Genomic DNA, 24,809 nt, shown 5'->3' on the forward strand with positions numbered 1-24,809 from the left:
GTAAAGAAGAATATACAAATAATAGGTCAAAAAAGAATAGAAAAGAATGAAAACAGCATTTGAGGAGGTAGAAGCAAAGCAGACGGAAGAAAGTACAAGTAAATGAATGAGTATAGTTAGGCAACTAGGCAGATGGAGGGTGTGAATGCATGCTGGGAAGTTAGAGGGATAAATGGACAAATAGAAAGATGGATGGGTGTGTGGTTAAGTTGTTCACAGGGTGGCTGGAGAGGCATATAGATGCGTAGTGGAAGCGCGAGAGAGGAACTGAGTGTCAAATAGACATTTGGACAAAAGAAGATGTGGTAAACGGAAGAATGGATTGACAAATGCATGGGTAGGTAGATAGAAGGATTCATGGATAGATGCATATATCTGTAAGTATATATGCATCCGTAAGTACACAGATGGATGTGAAGATGGATGGATGGATGGACAAATGGATACAGGAAATGAAGGACAAATAAAAAAAGACAGAAGTAAACGATGGATAAGTGGGTGAATGAATATAGAAAGAAATGAAACCAGATAGAATAAATTGTAAAAGGATGATCAGTAAAATGTGTAGATGCATGAATTGACGGATGGGTGGATGGAAATGCAGCACCAGATAAGAGAAATGTTAGGGAAAATGAAAGAATGGATTGCTGAAAAGATAGGTGAGCAGGTTACTGATTTTTAAAAAGCAAAAGTTGCAAATAACTTAAGTAACCATCATAATTTATAACCTGAGAATGGATTCCCTAATGGGGCCCCAGTAGCATTTGTTAATGGGAGGGATAAACTACAGTCACCATCTGACCTCTGCCTTCCTATAACTCTTGTTCCGATGTCTTCCTTTAACCATGAGGAGTATGAAAAGTTCAGAAATCCAATGCTAGGACAAAGGTCCACAAGAGAGGCCTAGAACTCATCTACTAAGACCTTAGCTTCTCTTAGGTGGCTGGTTTGTTCTGAGGCATGCTTTCTTTCTGAATGAAGAGACATACATAGGCCAAAATGCTTAGTTTTATGGATACATACTTGTAGGAGGTACATCTGGACCAGGTTCATTGTAACCTAGGAAACAAAAATTATGCATAAGTGGAAGCACCATAGTGGTTCCATACACCATGCTTTGGTACACGGGGGGCCCCATTTTGAAAATTATTTTGTGTATACTGAGACTCAAACTCATGTGCCCAGATCTGACTTGAATGTCATCATGAACAATTTCTTATTATTTCAATTAGATCTATCTCTTCACACAATTCAATAGCAAGAGAACAATAAGAAATTTAAGCTTCTATACTCCCACGTATGTAGTTTATCTGCAATATTGTCTTCCCTTTTAATCTACCTCTGTTATCTAGTTTGTGTTTACTGAGCACTTACTCTCTGTGGTATTCTATGTAGTAATGACCAAATCAATCTTTACTGCACTGCAGATTACACTGGGACTAGGTACACATGAAAATTATTTGTTCCTGATGGCAGGGATAAAATCTGATTTATAGATTTTGGTAATCGTTGACTGGACAACAAAGTGATGCATTTAAACAGTACAATTTACGAAGGCAGAACCCAAGCCAGTTTTTTTTCTGGAACAGAATTAAAGGGATAAATGTAAACTACAATATCAAAGTGAGGGCATGTTCCTTTAATTCTCTTTGCCTTAGTTTTTCTCTTTGTTAAAATGAGAGTAATGCGGGGTCCACATTGTCTCCTCTGGTCCATAACTGTGTGTAATAATTGATGCTGATTATCAATTTTGCTGGTCTCAGGAATACCTAGGAGACAAACTTTTGGGCATGTCTCTGAACAAGTTTCTAGGTTGGTTTGTGGTTGAAAGATCTGTCTTAATTGTGGGCAGTTCTGCACCATGGGGCATGACTAAATAGATAGAAGAAAGCAATCGGATGATTTGCATTTATCTGTTCTTCTTCCCGACTATTGGTGCTATGTGACCAGGCACCTCACCTTCCTTGTCATGATGAGAGTGATTTCCCTAAATTAGAAGCTATGATAAACCTTTCTTCTCTTAAGTTGATTTTCTCAGGTATTTTCTCTCAAAATAAAAAATGTAGCCACTTCTGAGGCAATGGTGATAGATACATGAGTGTATGTTTCCAAGAACTATTTCTAAGTTGGGGAGGACAGGAAAGACATGGTGTGGGCGGGTAGGGGAGCAGAGGAGAATGGAGGGGAAGGGAAGGTAGGGAATAAAAGGAAGAAAACGATGAGGGGTGGGAGGAAAGGAAAAGTGGAAGAGAGAGGAAGTGAGTTGAGGAAAGGGAAGGAGAGAACTATTTAGACCAGTTTTTCTAATGTTATGCTTTGCAATTTAAAATGCCATATAGGGCATATCTCTTAAAATCTGTCCTTTCTTGGTTTTATGCTAATATGTAGTAACTGAAGCTTAGGCTATTAAATATACAAATGCCTGCTTTTTTTTCCTGTGTAAGAAAACCGTCCAGGAGAAAAGTTAATCTAGTATCAAAGGTGAGAAAAAAAGGCTGACTGTGAGACAAGGGTATCCTCACTATTTCTCCATGAAAGACTGTTCTGTGATGTATTTGGCTAGAACATTACACTGGCAATGAACAACTGGGCTCATGTCTTAGATTCAAAAATCTCAAGCTGAGAATTATAAAGGAGCAGTCTTCTGGGGTGTAGGTGGGTTTTTTTGTTAGAAGCCTGGATTTGAATCCGAATATCTCCTGAAAGAACTGGCAACTGGAAACCTTTGTAGCCTGCAGGAGGACAGGGAGGTTGAGACAGCAAACACTCACCATTGATGTAAAGGCTGTCTTTATCCAGAGAGTAAGGACCCAGCCGGGTGATTCCACGGGTCTGCCAGCTTAGGTCATAGAAAATTGGCTTGGCAGGCAGTCTCAGACTTTTGGGAACCTGGCGGTACGTGCAAAGGGCATCTACCTGGGTCTGGGCACCATTCTTCATTGACCTAAGGTGTGGAGAAAGAGGTATACACTGAAGAGATGTTAACCGTCTCTGTCTCACACTCTATCATCACTCTACCCAACTCATAACCTCCACTCTGATTTTGTTGAAACTGTTTGCTGCTTTGCTCTCTTACGTATTTTCTCAAATTAGTATCTCCACATTTGTGGTTACTCACATCTAAAAGCTTTTCTCTTTGTACTGTTCCTTGAATTACTTACAAAGCTATCCCAACTTTGGTTTCACCTCCTCTACTTTCTCTCCTTTCTCTTTCTTCCCTCTTTCATTTCCCCTTCTTCCTCACCTTCCTTCTATTATTTTCTTCTTCCTCTTTCCCATCTATTTTCTTCTCTCATTCCCCTTTCTCCTCCTCATTTTCCTTCTCTGCTCTTCTTCCCCTTCCCTGCTCCTCTTTCCCCATTCCTTCACCTTCTTCTTCCCCACCTTTTCTCCTGTTCTTCCCTTTCCCCCCATTCAAAGTGTTCTTTATTTTCTTCTTCATCCGTTTCTTCCTTTTTCTTGTTTTGTAGCAATTTCTTTGGCATTGAAACATTCTTATTCTCATTAGAGGTTCATCATAGACTCAAAGTTTTAAAGGGAGGCTCAATACAACCAGAAAACGAAGAATGCAGATGTATCAGAAAGGCTCGGAAAGGTACCAGATTAACACGGCTCCTCCCTTCCAGAAGTTATACAATTAATAAGGAGTGCTGAAGAGAGAAGATTGCCTAACCTACTGAGATACTTTGAAGCTGTACAGAGAGCTTCAGTATCAAAGCTTTTACGAGTTGTTATTCATGTCAAGTTTACAGTAATGGGACTGCCTTTGAGTTGGCCATGCTCCTATAAGTAGTCCCTCAAATTCAAGCCTATAGATAACCCAGTAAACTCATTGAATCACCACATTGGACTATGGTGTGTCATCATTTCCTTCTCGTGGGTAAATAGCAATCTGCCTGCCTGCCACTGTCTTTCAAATTCTGGGATTAAAGGCTTGTGTTACTGTATTCAGCCTTAAGTTTTGTTTTGTTTTACAACAATTTAATATTTTCATGATGCTTGCATCAAAATTAAGCGCTTATATATTCTTGGTAAGTGATCTATAGAGAGGCCATCCCTAAGTCCTCCACAACTGGTGAATTCTAGGCACGTACTCTGCTATTAAGTCATGCCACCACCATACTACTGAGGGATTAATCACAAGTACATTGTTGCTATAAAATAGTAGATTGACTTAAAAATCATCAAATGGCAAAACAAAAAATAGAATGCCTTGATCCTAAGTGCTCCCATTATCACAACTCCAATTCTTTTGTGGGATAATGGGTTGATAAGGGAGAGGAGGGGAGCTGCAAATGGAAACTGTGTCTCACCTCAGAGTGGCTACTCTACAGCCTGTGTATAGGGGGCCAAGGCTGCTCCTCTGAAACAAAGGGCTGAGCTGTAGAGAAAGAAGTGAGTCAGAGTAGGTTAGAGGCTGTCTTCTGCACTAGAAGGGGAATGAAAGTGCCTGAGGGCAGGAGGTAACTCACCAGGTGCTGCATGAGTGTATCTGTGATATTGAACTTGGGAGAGCCAATCTGGCCCATGTCGGCAGAGTAGCGTAGGTTGTTGATAGTGAAGTTTACTGTGAACATCTCCTCACCAACTTTCCCAGCTGTGTAGGTAGAAAGAGATAATGTTAAAAGCTAAAACAGACTTGACAGTAGGTACATGGAGATAGAGGGCATTAATGTGCCATATAGTGGGTCCAAGGGTTACTTTTATGCCTCTCAAGGAACTCAGGGTGACTTGCCAATGGAGACAACTATAGATGTTAAGGGTGTCCTTGACATGAAGAATCCTGATAGACCCACGTTCCATCATCCCACATTCCATATAGGTAGGTTCAGTATAAACAAAAGGTCTTTTGTTTTGTGAGGGGAAAGGCTCATATTATCTGCTCAAGAAGAACTGGTGACTGCTAATGACTATTCTTCTCTTTTTCTCTCCCTCTCATCTCCCTTTTCATTTCTCTTGTAATAACCAGAACCTGGAAACAACCTAGATGACCCTCAACCAAAGAATGGATAAAGAAGATGTGGTGCATTTATACATTAGAGTACTATTCAGCAGTTAAAACAAATGACATATTGAATTTTGCAAGCAAATGGATGGAACTAGAAAACATTATCCTGAGTGAGGTAACCCAGACCCAAAAAGATGAATATGGTATGTACTCACTCATAAGTGGATATTAGCTATAAACAAAATATATTTATTGAGCCTATAGTTCGTGATCCTAGAGAAGCTAAGTAATAAGGTGAACCATAAGAAAAACATATATAGACTCACCTGGAAAGTTGAAATAGACAAGATTGTCTGACAAAATTGGGAACATGGGGGTGCGCAGAGAGCAGAGGTAGAAGGGAAAGAAAAGGGGGAGAAGAGGAGGGATGAAGAGAACTTGAGGGAATGGGATAGTTGAGATAGAGGAAGAACAGAGATGAGAGCAAGGAAAGAGATATCTTGATTGAAGGAGCTGTTATGGGGTTAGCAAGAAACTTGGCTCTAGAGAAATTCTCAGGAATCCACAAGGATTACCCCAACTAAGACCCTAAGCAATAGAGGAGAGGGGGTTTGAACTGGCCTTGATCTGTAGTCAGACTGATGAATATCTTAAATGTCACCATAGAACATTTATCTTCTTCCATTTCTTCTCCCCTTCTCACTCTATTCACCATATACCTTTTCCTCTTTTTCTCGTCTTTGTCTTTTCTTGTTCCTCTCCTCCTTTCTTTTCTGTCCCACTCCACTTCCTTTTTTCTCAATTCTCTCTTCTTTCCTCTTTATTTGTCCTTTTCTCCCCCACTTATTTATTTCTTATACTTCCTCTCTGCCTTCTTCCCTTCCACTTCTCCATCTCTCCTCCTCCCTTCCCTCTGTTCCACCTTCTCTCTCTTTCACCCTTTCTTTTCCTTGTTACTTCTCCTTCCAGACCTACTCCATCTCTCTCTGTCACTTTCCAATCTCTCTTTCTCCTACTTCCTTTATTTTTTATCCTAGTACCAGTACCAGTACAAAAGATGCAGAGAAAGGGGGAGAGAGAGAGGAGAGAGAAATAAAAAGAGAAAAATGTGAAGAAGAAGAAGAAGAAGAAGAAGAAGAAGAAGAAGAAGAACAAAATGAAACCATCTCAATCAACCAGAAGTCACCCAGTAACTTATTCAACAAGGGGTTTAAGACAAATTAAATAAACACTATATAATGCATAGTTGCAAATAACCAAGGACTTTCCTAGCTTTGTTCAGAATTTGTCCGTAATTGCTTCCCCATTGTCTTTCTTCGGAAGACCTGAACCACAATTGATTTTTTTTTGTCACATCACAAATTATTGCTTGCTGAAATAAATTCTTTAATAGAAAAAAATATTATTGTGCCTCAGTTTATCTCTTAAAGACAACAAAGTCAGGTTTGTGGGAGAACTAAAACAAAACACATGCAAGAGTCAGTGTGGTAGGAGATAGTATGTGAATCTACGTCTTTCTCACCCAAGAAGCCAGGGGAGGAGGATGCCACTTCTCTCCTTGAGGTGTTGGGGGAGGTTGGTGAAGTTAAGAGTGATGAGTGCCACCACAGAATGATTGACTGAGTAGCAGATTAAGAGAGAAGCTCCCAACCTGGAACAAAGCCATGAGCAAAGCACCTAATCATGGGGCACTGTTAGAGTAACAGCGTCTGAAGCAGGGAATACTCGGAAACTCTTAAGTTATTAAGACCCTCTTTCTTCCTTCTTCCAAGAAACATGTATTGTGCATGTATGTAGATTCTCCAGTAGTCTCTATGGGCCCAAATATTAATAGAGCATAGTCAATAATCTTCTAATCCTACTAGAGTTCACTTCCAACCAATGAATGAATCAGTTTTTTTGGAAAAAGCACCATTTTGGGGGTCCCTGAAAGTGGAGGCAGAACCTAGACAATGACAGCCAGAAATACTCACTAATGTTAGCTGGGGATGCAGTTCCAAAGTGGTAATCTGTAAAGAAAGAAAAAGTGAGGGACGTAAGAATGAATTATCAAGGACTAATGGGAAAGGAGAATGCAGTCTGTGGGGTTAAAAACAGAGGAAAAGGCAAGAAAAGAAGGAGGAAACAACTAATGAGGCAATGGACTGAAGGTGGGTAGAGCTAGTCATTGACTCTGTGAAGGTTTTTTTTTTCTTTCTTTCTTTCTTTCTTTTTTTTTTTTTTTTTTTGGTTTTTCGAGACAGGGTTTCTCTGTGGCTTTGGAGCCTGTCCTGGAACTAGCTCTGTAGACCAGGCTGGTCTCGAACTCACAGAGATCCGCCTGCCTCTGCCTCCCGAGTGCTGGGATTAAAGGCGTGCGCCACCACCGCCCGGCCCTCTGTGAAGGTTTTACACTTGCTCTTGACCAGACAACTTCGAAGTGGTTCTCAGAAGTGAAACTGGAATATGGATGGGACCAAGAACCCTATTCATTCAAAGCAAGCATTCTACCCACTTTCTCATGGTGTTTTGAGTCATCACAACAAAGAGAGAACACAGACACAAAAGGAAGGAAAATGGGACAAAGATCATTCTAGAAAAAGGGATGAATTGGTCAATACTTTAGCAAAACCTAAGACTCTAAGTGGGGGAAAGCTCATGGCTTAAATGTGGGATCTCACCATTTATGTAGAGACTGTTCTGGTCCAGGGTATAGGGGCCCAGACGGGTGATGCCATGTGTCTCATGGCTCAGCTTCCAAAATAGCTGATCTTGGACTAATCCAGGGCTCATGGGGTCAGAGAAGAAGGTGCAGATTATGTCTACACCTGTGGCTGCTCCATGATTGTCTGACCTGGAAGAAACGCATGAGGCATTGGAACACCGAGGTCAGTTCTAGAGCATTTGGAGCATTGAATACAGGGGGCAGGAGGGAGGAGGCTGAAGATCATGAAGGGAATAGTTATAAAGTTTAAAAGTCCTTTAAACGTTTTAAAGTGTCCTTTAGACACTGGGATCAGAAATAATTGTGTGTGTGTGTGTGCGCGCGCGCATGTGATTAGACTCAGATAAGCAACCTTGGATGTGAGGACAGCTTCCAGGCATCTGCTATCTTACATTGCTGAATCAGGGTCTCTCTATTTTCTGCTGCACCACATACTCAGGCTAGGTGGCTGAGCCATTCCTCTGTGTCTGCGTCCCACCTCATTGCAGGAGTATTAGGATTACTGATGCATGCCACTAAATCAGACATTTTGTGTATTGGTTCTGGGAATCAAACTCATCATCAAGCTTGCATTGCAAATGCTTTTGTGCACTAAACCATTTTGCCAGCCCTGCATCCTGCATTATTTTTCATTGTCTTTTATATTGTTTTGATATAGCGTCATTCATTGGGACCTGTGGCTTTCCAGTTAGGTTATGCTGGCTGACCAGTGAGCTCTAGTCCTCTGCCTGCCTCTTCCAGGAGTTAGTTCTTTCACATTGCTGAATCAGGGTTTCTCTTGTGACCAGTGCTGGGTTTCCAGATGTTTGCCACCACACCTAGCTTATTTATGTGGACTCTGGGGGTTGAGGTCACTTTTATGCTTCTATGCGAAGCACTTTATCAAATGACCCATCTCTCTAACCCTTTCTAAAATTTTTTGCTTATGCTGAATACAGGAAATTCAGTTCTTCTAAGAGAACCCCCATTTTAAGTAGAACGTCATTTGAATTATCTAGGCTAAACAATTCCTATTAGTAATTTACTAATTGCTCAGTATGTCCTCTATTTCTACTCTGGCTAGGAAGAATGTGTTAGAGAGTCAGGGTAGAGGCTAAAACATGATGATAGAAGCACATGGTCTCTGCTGGCTGCTTCAGGACAGTCCACTCCCTCTAGGGGTCTCACCTGAGTGAAGCCAGTCTGCATCCAAAGTAGTGTGTGGCAATGATGGTCTTATTGAGCAAGGTGTCAAGCTGATTGAAAAAAATAAATAGTTAGAAAATATATAGATGAGACTTTACCAGGGAGTTGTAAGGTAGAGTTAGTGGGATTCTTGGAAGGACTCACCAAATAATGTAAGATCCGCTTGGTGGAGTTGAACTTCAAGGAACCAGGATGTCCCATCTCCTCTGTGTAGTGTAAGTTGGTGATGGTGAAGTTGAGAGTGATGGGTACCATGATAGTACCAACAACTATAGCAGTGGGGAAATAGAGACATTTAGATTTAGAACTGGTATTGGCCAAGGCTGCTTCTAATTCTGTGTGGCATTGTTGGACTAACAGGTTTTGAAGCAGGGGACATTCTGGACGTGTTAAAACATTAGAATTGGAGCCTTTCTTCTTGCATCCAGGAATGATTAATGTGCAAAAAGTTCTGTCACCAACCCCTTAGGTCCAAAGATGAATAAGGAATCATCACCTAAAGTATATTCTAGGGAAGTTATCAAACTTTATAATTTACGAGAAGTTAGTAGAAGGGCAGATAGGAAAATTAGTGACCCAACTAATGACTCTAAAAAGCTCTTTGTAGAAAGCATTATTTCAGAGATGACAAAAAGCATGGCAAAGAGTTGCTAGAATCTAAGCAATAAGGAGAACACTCCAGAAGAGTGCATAGTGAGTTAAAGAAACTTAAAATTACTTCACTATTTCCAGAGGGAAGTACAGGTGTGAGATTTGCAGGAACCTCTGAGCTTACTCCAGAGAGGTAATGGTTAAATAACGCAAAGCCTTGAATGTGACTCATAGAACAAAAAGAACCCCTTGAATGTTATTTAGAAGAAAGGAATTCTATAGATACAATCACGTCATAAAGAATGTTGTAGCTGCTACTTGGGAGACATTAGGAAGCCAGAATAAGCTGGTACATCTTTCTAGGAAAAACATGCTGATATCAATAAACTCTAAATGATATAGATACAGAGAAAGAAAAAGTTTGAGAGTGTCCCCAAAGGGCCAAAAGATGAGATTCGGTGACCGTTGGATGTGGGAGGTGAGCACGAGGATGGGTGAGCACTCTGCCTGTGCTTTTGGTAATTATGAGAAGAATGGTTATATTTGGAGGACAATTTTATCTTCAGGATGAGTGGTTGTGATGGTTACTGTTGATGGTCAATTTGATAGACTCTAGCATCACTTGGGAAATAGGCTTAGCAAACTTGTGTAGAGCTATCTTGTTCATATAAATTGATATGGGAAAACACATTTTAACTATGAGCAGGACCGAATTTCCCTGGATATGGCATCCTATAATGTATAAAATGGAGAAAGGCACTGGAGCACTAATGTGTACTCATGAATCTGTTTTCTAGTTGTGAATGTGATGTGACCAAAGGTTTCAAGCTCCTGCTGTTTTAACTCTCTGATGGACTGTATCTTAAAAAGATAAAAATAAGTCCTTCATTCTTTCCTTGAGTTGTTTTGATTAGGCTATTTTATCATAGTAACAAATACAAAGTAAGTTAGTGGTCAAAGAGAACTCAGTGACATCTCGGAAGTATGTAGACCAATGTTCAGGAGCTCCTTTGTGGTACTGACTGGTATCAGAATTTGGACCCTGAGTAACTAGTTTGCAGAATGAAAAACAAAGTCTTCACTGCAAAGTAGATGAGCCTCGATAAAAGAAACGGTTTGTTTGCCTTTTTGGTACCAATAAGAACATGCATCCTTTCCTACCTGTGGAATTAGTTGTAGATAATGGAGTCAGAGAGGAAGTTGGGAAGGATGTGGTAGTCACAGTTGCTAAGACAAAACAAAAACAAAAAAAAACAACCTAAGATGAGGAATGAAATACAAATTGTGATACATCTTTAAGGAATGGCTGCAACCTGGATGCCTATTTCGAAGAATCTGTGTTTTGTTTTATGGCATCTATTGTTTGAAATTTGATATCACCCTTGGGTTGTGTGCTTTGGGGAAGGGTGGGTGACCCTTACTATCTCTATTTTAGTCTATATTTTCATAAATCTTTTTGAAATCCTGATCAGTTAAACTGGATAGTAGAAAAAAAGGTTGGCTTATCGATATATTCTTTGTTTTAAAAAAAAGATTTATTTATTTGTTATGTATACAGTGTTCCTCTGCATGTATGCCTACATGCCAGAAGAGGGCACCAAATCTCATTCAGATGGGTATGAGCCACCATGTGGGTGCTGGGAATTGAACTCAGGACCTCTGGAACAGCAACCAGTGCTCTTAACCACTCAGCCATCTCTCAAGCCCTGGCTTATCCATATTTTCATATTTCAGGAGATGGGAGGCAACCAGGGGCATGTAGATTTCTGTAATACTCACTGTTCAGGATCATATCTGAGGTTAGATTGGTGTAACCTATAGAGACATGGAAAGGTAATGAGGGAAGAGAGAGATTGTCAACAAAAAGGCAACTTTTGACATGAACCAAGCTCTCTTAAATTACTAGAGTTTCTAAGTTTGTCTTTAGAAAGATGTTATTTCCAATTTTACTTCAGACTATGTTTGCAACTTACCTTTAGCCACAGAACTCACCCAGGCAGGCAGAAAGAACTCACATTCAAACAAGACCTTTTGTGTTGAAGTGGGAGCTCCTATTGTAAAAACTAGGGAGGAAGTACCCTAAGTGGTTGGTTGGGAACTCCATTTTCCTGAGAAGAAGTGCTTATATCTGGAACAATAGCAGGGAAGAGATCTCTGCTCACTCAAGGGTGGAGATAGGGTGAAGGTATGGTGTAGAGACAGTAGGTTCATGGACCCCTTCATTTCCAATGTCTAGGTTGTATATGGTAGAAAATTTCAAACTTTACAGACATCTGAAAGCTTGCTGCTGGAGGTAGTTAATAAGATCTGGTGGGCATAAGCTGCACAGATGGAGGGAAAAGTCTAGGATCAGGTAGAAAGGAGATAAGAAGTAGATGTGGCTTGCTGAGCAGCAATAAAGGTAAACAGCCTGCAATGTGTAAGCTTGGCTGTCAGTTTGATGGGGTTTGAAATAACCCCTGAGACACACCTGGACGTGTCTGTGAAGACATTTCCAGGGGAGTTTAACTGAGCAGGGAAGATGCTCCCTGAATATGGGTAGTACCATTCCATGGCCTTAGGCCCTGAAGTGAATAAAAAGGAGAAAGTAAAGCGCACACCAGCATTCTTGTCTCCTTGCCCATGCCCTCTGTGCCATGGAGCACTACATCTTTTCTCAAACTCTGAGCCAAATTAACCTTCTTTTCCTTAAATTGTCTTTCTAAGGTGTTTTGTTACAGAAAAAGAAAAATGAGCAATACTCATCCCTCACCATTAACATAGAGACTGTCTCGATCCAGAGTGTAGGGGCCCAGCTTAGTGACACCATTGGTTAGCTTGCTTAGCTCCAAGTACAGTTGCTCTCTAGCCGGGCCATGACCTGTGTGGTCAGGGTAATAGGTGCAAACTGTTTCCACTCCAGTGGCTTCTCCGTTCTTCCTGGGACTATGGAGACAGAGTAAAAGTGATAATCATAAATGGTCTTGAGAATTGTTGGAGTGACATACAAAGAGGCCATCAGGAATAAGAGGTCTGGTATGGCTTAGTAGAGATTAAGAGACTGAGTATTTGCTCCTAATTATACATCTTCAGTAACCCCTTCTTAAATCAAGTATTGGGCAATATCGAACAAGCAGAGGCAGAAAGAAAGTAACAACTAGAAGTTGGGGATGAATCCTGTAAAATACTGTCTTCTGGACATGATGTGGCTACTAGACTTATGAACTCACTGAAGCTGTGTTTACTTGCATAAAAGAAGAATCAAGTCAGCAAAACTTCTATTGTATATGAGGATCTTACCCTTTGCTGTGGAACTATCAGCAGTCAATAGCTACTGGAGAAGAGAGAATACTTTTGTATTATTATTTTTATTGAGCTCTACATTTTTCTCTGCTCCCATCTCTACCTCTCTCCTCCCCTTCAACCCTCTCCCAAGTCCCCATGCTCCCAATTTACTCAGGAGATCTTGTCTTTTTCTACTTCCCATGCAGATTAGATCTATGTATGTCTCTCTTAGGGTACTCATTGTTGTCTAGGTTCTCTGGGATTGTGATTTGTGGGCTGGTTTTCTTTGCTTTATGTTTTAAAACCACTTAAGAGTGAGTACATGTGATAATTGTCTTTCTGTATCTGAGTTACCTTACACAAAATGATTTTTTATAGCTCCATCCATTTTCCTGCAAAATTCCAGATGTCGTTATTTTTTTCTGCAGTGTAGTAATCCATTGTGTAAATGTACCGCATTTTCCTTATCTATTCTTCAATCGAAGGGCATTTAGGTTGTTTCCAGTTTCTGGCTATGCCAAACAATGCTGCTATGAACATAATTGAGCTCATGTCTTTGTGGCATGATTGAGCATCCTTTGGATATATACCCAAAAGTGGTTTTACTGGGTCTTGAGGAAGGTTGTTTCCTAATTTTCTGAGAAATCGCCACACTGACATCCAAAGGGGTTGTACCATCTTGCATTCCCACCAGCAATGCAGGAGTGTTCCTTTTTCACCATAACCTCTCTAGCATAAGTTGTCATCAGTGTTTTTGATCTTGGCCATTCTTACAGGTGTAAGATGGAATCTCAGAGTTGTTTTGATTTACATTTCTTTGATGGCTAAGGATGTTCAGCATTACTTTAAGTGTCTTTCAGCCACTTTAGATTCCTCTGTTGAGAGTTCTCTGTTTAGGTCTGCACTCCATTTTTTTTTTATTGAATTATGTGTTCTTCTGATGACCAATTTCTTGAGTACTTTGTATATTTTGGAGATCAGACCTCTGTCTGATGTAGGGTTAGTGAAGAACTTTTCCCATTCTGTAGGCTGTTGTTTTGTCTTGATGACTGTGTCCTTTGCTTTATAGAAGCTTTTATTAATTAAAATGGGGTCCCATTTATTAATTGTTTCTCTCAATGTCTTTGCTTCTGGGGTTATATTTAGGAAGTGGTCTCCTGTGCCAATGTGTTCAAGTGCACTTCCCATTTTCTCTCCTATAAGGTTCAGTGTGACTGGCTTTATGTTGATGTCTTTGATTCATTTGGACCTGAGGTTCAGTTCCACTGGTCCTCCTGTCTGTTTTTATGCCAATATCAAGCTGTTTTCAGAACTGTAGCTCTGTAGTAGAGTTTGAAGACAGGGATTGTGATGCCTCCAGAATTTTTTTGTTTTTTTGTACAGGATTGTTTTGACTATCCTGGGTGTTTTGCTTTTTCATATGAAGTTGAGTACCATTCTTTCAAGGTTTGTGATCAATTTTGCTGGGATTTTAATAGGCATTGCATTGAATCTTTGGTAAGATTGCCATTTTTACTATGTTAATTCTATTTACGCAAGAGCATGGGAGATCTTTCTACTTTCTGGTGTGTTCTTTAAATTTTTTCTTCAAAGATTTAAAGTTCTGGTCATACATGTCTTCCACTTGTTTGGTTAGAGTTACTCTGAGACATTTTATGATATTTTTGGCTATTTTGAAGGGTGATGTTTCTCTGATTTCTTTCTCAACTCATTTATCATTTGTGTACAGGAGGGCTACTAATTTTTTTGAGTTAATCTCATGTATCCTACTACATTACTGAAAATGTTTATGAGTTGTAGAAGTTCCTTGATAGAATTTGTGAGCTTCCTGATTGGTGCTGACAATCAAATGTGGGTCTTTTAGAAGAGTATCAAGTGCTATCACCTCACTGAACCATTTTCAATATTTTAGAAATAATAAATAACTACAGGGTTATATGTCATTATGAAATTATCTAACAAAGTGCATTTTAGTGCTTCTTCTCCCATCAGTTCTGTCTCCTCAACCCTCTATCATCCCAGATATCCCTTTTCATAAAATATAAAATAAAATAATGAAAGTGGGTTAATTTAAGATGTGAGTTAGCCAGAAATACTCTTAAGCTATTAGCCAACCAGTGATTTAATTAATACAGTTTCTATGTGGTTATTTTGGGGCTGAGCAGCCAGGAACAAACAAGTGGCCTTCTCACTACACTTTTCTAAGCTTTTCTCTAACTGCTTTTTTTTTCTCTGATTTCTTGGTCATTATATACCTATCTCGAAGCATGAGATGTAATCTCTCATTTTCTCCTTAATTCCTATACTTTCCTAATCTTCAAATCTTTCAATATTATCTCGTGGTTTCATTTGCCCATCTACAAAATAGACATAGTGATGTTATTGGCTTTTTAAAAAATCTGCATAAGATCAAGCCAGTCACACCTCTAGAGTGGATGGGGAGTAGCTCATAAGCAGTCATTACAAGGGGAGGCACTATGGTAGTTGATGGTGGTTAGAGAAGTAGTCAGTTTTCTTTGATGGTATAGCTACTAGCAGGTGGCCCCATATTCATGCACATATGAACATTACTAGTTGGACATAGAGGCATAAAGTAAAGAAAAGTAGAGGTTATAAAGTTGGGTAAGATACATGTTGGGGGATATCTGGATAGGGAAAATAAGGGATGGATATGACAATAAAATACATATGTAAATGATCGCCCCAAAATACATATTTAAAACACAAAATAATAGTGGTTGGAGAGATGGCTTGGTGGTTAAAAGCACTTACTGATCTTCTAGAGGTTCCAGCACTCACATGCCATATCACAGCAGCCTATAGCTTCAGTACCCTATTCTGACTTTCCATGGATAGCTGGTTCTCCTCTGGAGAATTCTGATTAATATAATACTATTAAATATCCTACTGTACATAGAACAGCCACATATAATAATGGCAATTTGGCAATTTCTCTTTCCTATACCCTAGTGTCTGAAACATGCTAACTGCTTGTTGTGTGTGAGCCATCAGGAACAGTTGAATAATTCTTGGAATCTACATAAAAAGAGTAGAACATCTTTTTGTAAAGGATAGAGTATGTCCCTTATGAAAGAGTTTCATTCATAATTTCTAGTGGTTTTGCAATATTAATCACAAGAAACTATGCTGGGATATGAGGACCATCTGGATATAACCATCTGTTACTGTTATTCCACTTATCACCAGGATTGATTTGGATGATTTGTTTGGTTAAACAGGTATTCACTTCTTCCATCAGCACCCATGTACATCCCTTCCAAGGCTGTATGCTTAAAGACAATGATTTTCACAAATTGGGGAGGACTGGTCTTCAATTAAGGGCATTGGAATAGTTGTGCTCCCTTGGAAAGAACAACCAAATAAGTTATGAAGAAATACTGTTCTGCATTTAAATGTTAAGTATCCCCTAGGTGTTCACACTGTACAGGCATGATCCCTAGGGGGAGCTACTGGGATGGGGGAATGTTGAAGCTGAATGAAAGGTCTTTAGATCACTATAGGGTGTGTTGTCAAGAAAACTGTAAGACTGCAGCTTGCTCATCTTTCTCACTTTTACTTTTTGCCTGGACAAGGTTAATTTAGGTCTGTTGACACTCCATGAGTCAAAAACTATAATCCATCTGATTGTGGATAAAGATGACTCTAAAACTGTGATCAAAATTAAACTTTTCTCTTAGGTTTGCGATGTAGCTCAGTTGGTAGAGAGCTGATGTAATTAGTATGCATGAGACTTTGAGTACCATTTTTCTACCACCATATACAATGGGCCTGGTATTATAGACCAGTAATCCCAGCACTCAAGAGGTAAAGACAAGAGAATAACAAGTTCAAGGAAACACACTAAATTGTTGCAAGCTTCAAAAACAACAACAACAAGCCAACAAAAATCAAACTATCAAAAAGCCCTTTTTCTTTGTAAGTTAATTATTTCATGGATTTGTTTTGTTTTTTTGGATTTGGTTTCGTTTGTTTGTTTCTGTGATAGAAACTAATACAAACTATATGAGAGATTTAAGAATGAGAGAGTATAAAATCCGGCCTAACCCAGGGGCTGCAAAAAGGTTGAGGCCAAAAGGAAGACCTAGTCATAGAGAAGTGTATGTAGAAACTTCATCATGTTTTCCTGGGTGGTTTTCTCTATAGGTCTCACCTGAGTGAAGTCAGTCTACAACCAGAATACAGTAGGCCAATGCTGCTTTTTTGGAACAAAGATTTGAGCTGCGAAGAAAAGAGAGGACTCAGTTAAATATACAGTCTGGGTATGGAAAAGGGGGAGAGGGCAGGAGAGAAGTGAGATTGTAGAAGAGGTGGGATGGGGAGACAGTGGGTGTGGCAAGTGGGGATGTGAATGAGACTGGGAATGTGAGAGAGGCTGCAGAGATGTAAATCAGTTAAAATCTGTAGCAAGGGTACTCTTGAGTGTGGAATAAAGGATGTGGGTGTGGACCAGTGGCAGGGTAATAAAGGCAAGTGGTCACGGTTTTAGTTGGACTGTTGGGCAGGTGAAAGAGGACAGAACTAGAGTGAGCTGGTAGGCCTTCAGTGACTGTGTCAAGAAAGGGATGATTGGGGATAAGAGAGATGGAAGAGGAACTAGTGGGTGTAACAAGAAAAAAGTAGGAAGGGTTGGGATGGGTGGGCCCAGTACCGATGTGGGCAGATACCAGAATGAAGGACAAGAGGGGGAAGTATGCAGTGTGAGACAGGGGCGGGGGTTAGTGAATGGATTGGGAATTAAGAAATTAGTGTGGCTGGAGCAGGTGAATAGAAGAACTATGGCTAGTGCAAGGGATGTGAATACATCACCAATGATAAGGGTAAGAAAGGTAGATAGGGATAGAGTGGGTAGGTTATCAGTTGGCAAAACAAGAGGTTGTCAAGGCTGAAAAGAGTGAGTGGGGCAAAAGGTAGCAAGACCTATGTGGTAGGTACGAGTAAGTATAACAAGATGGGAGTTTTAGTGGGGCTGTAATGAAGGGGTGGGGAAAGGCAGATGAGCAATTCTTCAATTCACAGACAAGCAGTAAGTAGATGTGGTTAGGGAGGTATAGGAAGAATTGGAATGCGATCCATGTATTCATATCTAGGGCAACAGTTCAGGATGTCTCTACCAGAATTAAAAACTATCTTATACAATAAAGGATTGTCTGGAAGCATTACCATCCCTGACTTCAAACTCTATTACAGAGCTACAATATTGTAAACAGCTTGGTATTGGCATAAAAACAGAGAAGTCGACCAATGGAATCGAATAGAAGACCCTGACATTAACCCACAAACCTATGAACATCTGATTTTCGATAAAGGAGCTAAAAGTATACAATGGAAAAAAGAGAGCATCTTCAACAAATTGTGCTGGCAAAACTGGATGTCAATCTGTAGAAGAATGAAAATAGATCCATATCTATCACCATGAACAAAACTCAAGTCCAAATGGATTAAAGACCTCAATATCAGTCGGAACACACTGAACCTGATAGAAGAGAAAGTGGGAAGTACTCTACAACACATGGGCACAGGAGACCACTTCCTACGTATAAGCCCAGCAGTACAGACATTAAGGGCCTCGTTGAATAAATGGGACCTCCTGAGACTGAGAAGCTTCTGTAAAGCAAAGGACACTGTCACTAAGACAAAAAGGCAACCCACTGACTGGGAGAAGATCTTCACCAACCCCGCAACAGACAAAGGTCTGATCTCCAAAATATATAAAGAACTCAAGAAACTAAACCGTAAAAGGCTAATCAACCCAATAATAAAATGGGGCACTGAGCTGAACAGATAATTCTCAACAGAAGAAGTTCAAATGGCCAAAGGACACTTAAGGTCATGCTCAACTTCCTTAGCGATCAGGGAAATGTAAATCAAGACAACTTTAAGATGCTATCTTACACCTGTCAGAATGGCTAAAATAAAAAACAGCAATGATAGCCTTTGCTGGAGAGGATGTGGAGAAAGGGGTACACTCATCCATTGCTGGTGGGAATGCAAACTTGTGCAACCACTCTGGAAAGCAGTGTGGTGGTTTCTCAGGAAATTCAGGATCAACCTACCCCTGGACCCAGCAATACCTCTCTTGGGAATATACCCAAGAGAGGCCCTATCATACAACAAAAGTATATGCTCAACTATGTTCATAGCAGCATTGTTTGTAATAGCCAGACCCTGGAAACAACCTAGATGCCCTTCAATGGAAGAATGGATGAAGAAAGTATGGAATATATACATATTAAAGTACTACTCAGCAGTAAAAAACAAGGACTTCTTGAATTTTGCATGCAAATGGATGGAAATAGAAAACACTATCCTGAGTGAGGTAAGCCAGACCCAAAAAGAGGAACATGGGATGTACTCACTCATATTTGGTTTCTAGCCATAAATAAAGGACATTGAACCTATAATTCACGATCCTAGAGAAGCTAAATAAGAAGGTGAACCCAAAGAAAAACCTATAGGCACCCTCCTGAATATTAACCTTCATCAGGCGATGAAAGGAGACAGAGACAGAGACCCACATTGGAGCACTGGACTGAAATCTCAAGGTCCAAATCAGGAGCAGAAGGAGAGAGAGCACGAGCAAGGAACTCAGGACCGTGAGGGGTGCACCCACACACTGAGACAATGGGGATGTTCTATCGGGAACCCACCAAGGCCAGCTGGCCTGGGTCTGAAAAAGCCTGAAATAAAACTGCACTCGCTGAACATAGTGGACAATGAGGACTACTGAGAACTCAAGAACAATGGCAATGGGTTTTTGATCCTACTGTACGTACTGGCTTTGTGGGAGCCTAGGCAATTTGGATGCTCACCTTACTAGACCTGGATGGAGGTGGATGGTCCTTGGACTTCCCACAGGGCAGGGAACCCTGATTGCTCTTTGGGCTGATGAGGGAGGGGGACTTTATTGGGGGAGGGGGAGGGAAATGGGAGGTGGTGGCGGGGAGGTGGCAGAAATCTTTAATAAATAAATAAATTTAAAAAATAAAGAAAAGAAAAGAAACGTGTGTGGGCATTAGTTGGTGAAGTAGCAGAGGGGCATGGGTACGGATGGAGCAGATGGGCCGATCATCACTGCCTAGAACTAGATACAGGAGGGCTACACTTGAAGAGCTAAAAGAGACACCAGTGAGTGGGACAAGAAGGCAGAAGTGGAGTGGGTGGATGGAGTACCAGTGTGCTATGCGGAGGAAGAGGGTGTGACCAGAGAGAGCAGGTGAGCCTTAAGTAGGCAAGGCTGAAGGTAGGCAGAGTATCATGAATATAACACAAGGGATGCATGTGGTGGATGGTCAGTAAAACAAGAAAGAGAAGTGGATGAGGCTTTAATGGGTGAGTGGGGCAAGAAGGGGGCAGCTAAGGCTGGAGTGGGGGAGCAAGACCAAAGGTGATGGAGTGGGTGAGGCGAGGGAAGGGAGCAGGAGTCTCACCAGAAGCTGCAGGACTTTCTCCACTTTGTTGAACTTGGCATACCCTGGGCCCCACATATCCTCCGTGTATGGTAGGTTGGTAATAGTGAAGTTAAGAGTGCACAGCAGTGGAGCAGAGCTTGAGGCTGTAATTAGATTAGGAGAGAAGTTAAGTCCTGAGTCATATCGGAATTAGATCTAGGGTTTAGGACACAGTCTATATTCATATCACTGTGATCCATGTATTCATATCTAGGGCAACAGTTCAGGATGTCTCTACCAGAATAAAAAAAAAAACCAACTTATTTTGAATGATACAAATAATAGTAATTAAACACTGATGGCAATTAAAATATCAATATCAATGTGCTTTCAGCCTTGGTAAGATAGCATGTTTTGCAACAGACAGCAGTTACTACAGGGACTCTTAACTAGTCAAAGTGCTGAGAATAAGTGTTCAGTAATTAGATATGAATAGAACAGCTATCTATATCACCTCCTGAAAAGCCAAGGTAGTATCACAGAAGTGCAGGAAGACGGAAGGTAAGAGCAGGATGGGGAAGAGCCCTGTAGGATATGGTCTTCAGGACACCACATGGCGGCAGCACTTAACTCACAGCTGCTTTCACCCATCCAAGAGTGGGCCTAGCGAAGTTCTAACATGAATGGAGGAGGGGCTCACTAGCCCATCTGGTTCTGAGGAGCTATTGCAAGTAAGAGTTTCTGGGGGTGGTGGGAAAGACAAGCTCTTCAGTTGTGTGGCTACTGGTAGATCACAGATGCCTCTATCACTGCTTTGGATTAATTCCCTTCTTTTACTGTTGATCCCCTTCATGCAACAACATGGCAGCTCTACATAGCTTTATCCATGCAACATTGCCATGTTTGCTCACTCCTCCAAGCAGGATCAATTATCAGCTCAGAGTAAGACCTTGGGTCAGAGAGCTCTGGTAAGAAAAGGCCTTTAGAGCCATAGAATTTATCTGTTTTGTCATACGTATGGGTGTGTGGTGTGCATATATGTATGTGTGTTTGCATACATGTGGGGCATGTGTGTACACATGTATGAGAGCCAAGGTTGATGTTAGGTGTCTTCTCCAATCAGTCTATCTTATATATTGTGGCAAGATCTCTCAAAGACAATCCAGAACTTGCCGTTTCTGCTCATCTGGCTATTCAGTCTTTTTGGAGACAGGCAGGCTGCTATGCTCACCCAGATTTAATATGGGTTCTTGGGAGCCCACACTATGATCCTCATGCTTAATTAAGAAACATTTACTTATTAAACCACCCCTCAGCACTATATTTCCAAGATGACACCTGAAGATAAATAACAGAGACTCAACTCTGGCTTTTACAAGTATTAACAATACAAGCATGTATACATACAAACAGAGAGGGGGGAGGGACGGAGGGAGGGAGAGGGAGAGAGAAAGAGACATATAGACTTCTTGATCATTTGGTCAAGTGGGTCAAACTAGGAGGCTGATAAAATCCTGAGTTGCTGTTTTTATACATTGCTTCCTGCACAAATTTCTTCTTGGCTAACTGGTCTGCTATTTAAAATTCTTCCAAGAGTTTGAGAAAGATTTAGAAATTTGTAGACACCTACATTAGGAAACAGGAACCTGAGAATGGCTTTGGAAGCTTGATTCTGGGGTGGGAAACACCTGAGAATTAGCTGAGAATTCTCGGACCTTTGAGGACCCTCTCATCCACCAAGGGTCAACCTTAGGATCCCCTTTAACATACTACTCTACCCATCATCTTGCCTCCTGTGATTACAGAAGTCACCAGAAGCATTTTCAGAGAGAATTTTACCTGTGAGATTGGAGATGGGAGCTGGCATAGTTGAAGAAACAATGTTCACCATGGACACTGTGGGGGGAAAAGACATCCATTTGAAGACATCATCTGTGGATGACACTAGGGTGTCCCAGTCTGGGTTCTGCTAGGGTTTAAAGTGCTGTACACCTCAGGCTGCAGGTTAGTTGAAGAGTGGAATGGAGACAATAGGCTATTTTTTTTTTTCATTTCAAAGGGCTGGGTATAGGGATAGGTGTGGTAGACAATTAAGGAAACTTAGAATACTCACTTCTGGGAGTGGTAGCCAGGATCTGGTGTGTGTAACCTACATGGACAACAGGAGATTTGAACTCTAGTGGAACTGAGGGAAAGAAGGAGTGGGAAAGGAGGGTATGGGCTCCACAATACGGCAAAGCACAGATGACTGTTGCTCACCATTGACATAGAGACTGTTCTTGTCCAGGATGTAGGGGCCCAGCTGGGTGACACCCTGGGTCAGACTGCTTATCTCCCCATATATCTGCTCATTTTCCAGCCTGTGGCCAGCAGGGTCTAGGTGGTGGGTGCAGGTGGCATCCACCCCTGTGGCACTTCCATTTTTCTCAGCCCTGGGAAGGGTAGATGAGGAGAATGGTGATAAACTGGCTGCTTAAAGAGGGATCCAGAAATGCCTGGTGCCGCACATGAAGGGTTCAGAGGAGCAGAAATACCTGATAGAGACTTACAAAGTCAGTTGTAGATTTTCTATCATATTGACTGCCGGTAATGTGTGACCCTGAGCAGGCAGTGAGTCCAGAATTATTGTCAATTGCAAGAATCAAATAAACAAGGGTATGTTATGGGAAAAGGAGAGGTCACAAGTGAGACGTTTGAAGAATAACGTTTGGGGCACCAAAGGTCAACATTAGGGAGCAAAAAGAGCATATTTGTCTTAAGACAAACCATGTGGGCCAACTTCAAAATTCATAGGAAATGTTCATTTATTCTAAGTAAGGGGAAGAAGGAGGAAATTCAAAATGGAAGAACAGAAGGTATTCCAATCTGTTGATGAATTGTGGGACAAGCGATAGAATCAGGAGACATTTTGGTATGAGATATGGTACCTCCCAAATTCACTTGTGCATAAGACATTCAGAAGTGCAGCAAGGAATTTGAACACAATCCTTGGACTGAGAGCACTTTAAGCAACTCCAGCCTGCTATTCTGAAGACTCACCTGAGCAAGATCAGCCTGCAGCCAGAATGCAATAGACCAACACTGGTTTTATTGAACAAGGGCCTGAGCTGTGGAGAAAGGAGAAAGGTGAGGAGAAGCTGTGAGGGATAAAGTCAGGACAGAAGAGAACTGAGCAAAGCAGGCATTGTGAGTGGGATTTGCATATGTATAGTCAGGATGAGGTGGGCAGGGCATGGCATGGCCAGTTGGTGGGGCTAGATGAAGAAAGCAGGACTCTCACCAGGTTCTGCAGGGTTCTATCCATGATATTGAACTTTCTGGATCCAGGGTGACCCATTTCCTCCTCAAACTCCAGGTTAATGATGGTGAAGTTGATGCTGAAAGGCACCAGGACAGGGCCTGCAGCTGCAGAGGGGATTAGAGGAAGACATGTGCTCAACCTCTTATTGTTCTCTAGACTTCAGTATGGAGCAACAGCTATGCATGCGCATATTCAAGCACTGTAGAGATACTTTCCTGTAGGAAGCACACTTGTTTTCGGGGGAAGAGACATCACAACAGCTTCAATTTAATTACCAAGGAGAAATCGGACTGTAGTTGAGAGGTAACTTCACCATGAAGCAGAATGGAAGCTTATCTGTCCCTCCAGGGAGCTATCATACTTATAATCATGGCTTCTGAGTTTTATAATGTAAACTATTTTTCTCTTTTATTTTTTATTTTACTATGCTGACTTATATAAGACCACTTTCATGCAAGCCTATAATGTGCTTATCAGTGACCATTTCTAAGCACAGGCCACTTACTTCCTCTTTTCTGTTCTTCCCTCTCCTATTACATCAGTTGCCCAAGACAGAAACATTCAAGTTTCTTGTCATCTACTCATGTGCAATTACATATAAATGCATATATAATCTAAGAACCACAAATAAGAGAAAACATGTGATATTAGTTTTTTTTTGAGACTAACTTAATTCGCAACGTATTGGTTACATCCATGTTCCTATAATTGAAATAATTTGTTCTTTATTGCTGAAGTGTTCCAATGTTCATATGGAGTACCTTTTCTTTACCCATTCTTTTTTTGGTAAACATATTAACACAACCTGCCAGTCAATTGGTTAGTTATAGAAATTAAGTAGCTGTTCTAAACTGAATTATTATATAAATCAATTCTTAACTAGTTTCAATCTATGAGAAGACTAAGGAAAATGTATAAATGAAACATCAGTAGGATAGATCAATTGGTAATGTGACTGCTAAAAAAATCATGAAAATTCAAGCTCAGATTTCTAGTACCCACGTTAAAAGAAAAAAAAAAAAGTCAAGCACTGTTGTGTGAGTCTGTCACCACAGCTCTGAAGGGGCAGAGACAGTAGATTCTTGGAGCCCACTAATTGAACTGGTGAGCTTTATATGCAGTGTGAGAACCTATCTTAAAAACCATGAAAGGACTGGAGAGATGGCTCAGTAATTAAGGCTATTGGTAGTTTTTATTTCAGAGTTCCCAGCGCCCACAATGTAGCTTACAACCATGAATAAGTCCAGTTCTAGAGTATCTGATGACCTCTTCTGTTCTCTGAGGGTACGGCGTGCATTAAAAACACTATACACATAAAAATAAAGTAAATAAAGTAAAGAGTCATCCAGACTCTTTGGCCTCCACGTGCATGGACTTATAACCTGCACATGCGCCTGCACACATGAG

General features: G+C 40.8%; 1 protein-coding gene across 1 annotated transcript in view; it reads right to left on the reverse strand.

Moving 5' to 3' along the window:
* The window catches only part of LOC121451308 (mucin-16-like), a 192,194-nt gene that overhangs the window by 52,573 nt on the left and 114,812 nt on the right, over window positions 1–24,809 (reverse strand). Inside the window, exons 34-50 of the mRNA XM_041656777.1 lie at window positions 23,382–23,506; window positions 23,141–23,208; window positions 22,361–22,533; window positions 22,215–22,250; window positions 20,141–20,265; window positions 16,864–16,931; window positions 12,181–12,353; window positions 10,850–10,852; window positions 10,590–10,655; window positions 8,982–9,106; window positions 8,820–8,887; window positions 7,609–7,781; window positions 6,922–6,957; window positions 4,473–4,597; window positions 4,314–4,381; window positions 2,772–2,944; window positions 1,024–1,059 (exon numbers count right to left, since the gene is read on the reverse strand). Of these exons, the coding sequence (XP_041512711.1) occupies window positions 1,024–1,059; window positions 2,772–2,944; window positions 4,314–4,381; window positions 4,473–4,597; window positions 6,922–6,957; window positions 7,609–7,781; window positions 8,820–8,887; window positions 8,982–9,106; window positions 10,590–10,655; window positions 10,850–10,852; window positions 12,181–12,353; window positions 16,864–16,931; window positions 20,141–20,265; window positions 22,215–22,250; window positions 22,361–22,533; window positions 23,141–23,208; window positions 23,382–23,506 (1,641 nt within the window). The remainder of the gene's footprint in view (window positions 1–1,023; window positions 1,060–2,771; window positions 2,945–4,313; window positions 4,382–4,472; window positions 4,598–6,921; window positions 6,958–7,608; window positions 7,782–8,819; window positions 8,888–8,981; window positions 9,107–10,589; window positions 10,656–10,849; window positions 10,853–12,180; window positions 12,354–16,863; window positions 16,932–20,140; window positions 20,266–22,214; window positions 22,251–22,360; window positions 22,534–23,140; window positions 23,209–23,381; window positions 23,507–24,809) is intronic.

The sequence above is a fragment of the Microtus oregoni genome, unplaced genomic scaffold (assembly GCF_018167655.1).
Source record: "Microtus oregoni isolate MIOR12 unplaced genomic scaffold, Mior012 000008F_ref0000371, whole genome shotgun sequence".
NCBI lineage: Eukaryota > Metazoa > Chordata > Mammalia > Rodentia > Cricetidae > Microtus > Microtus oregoni.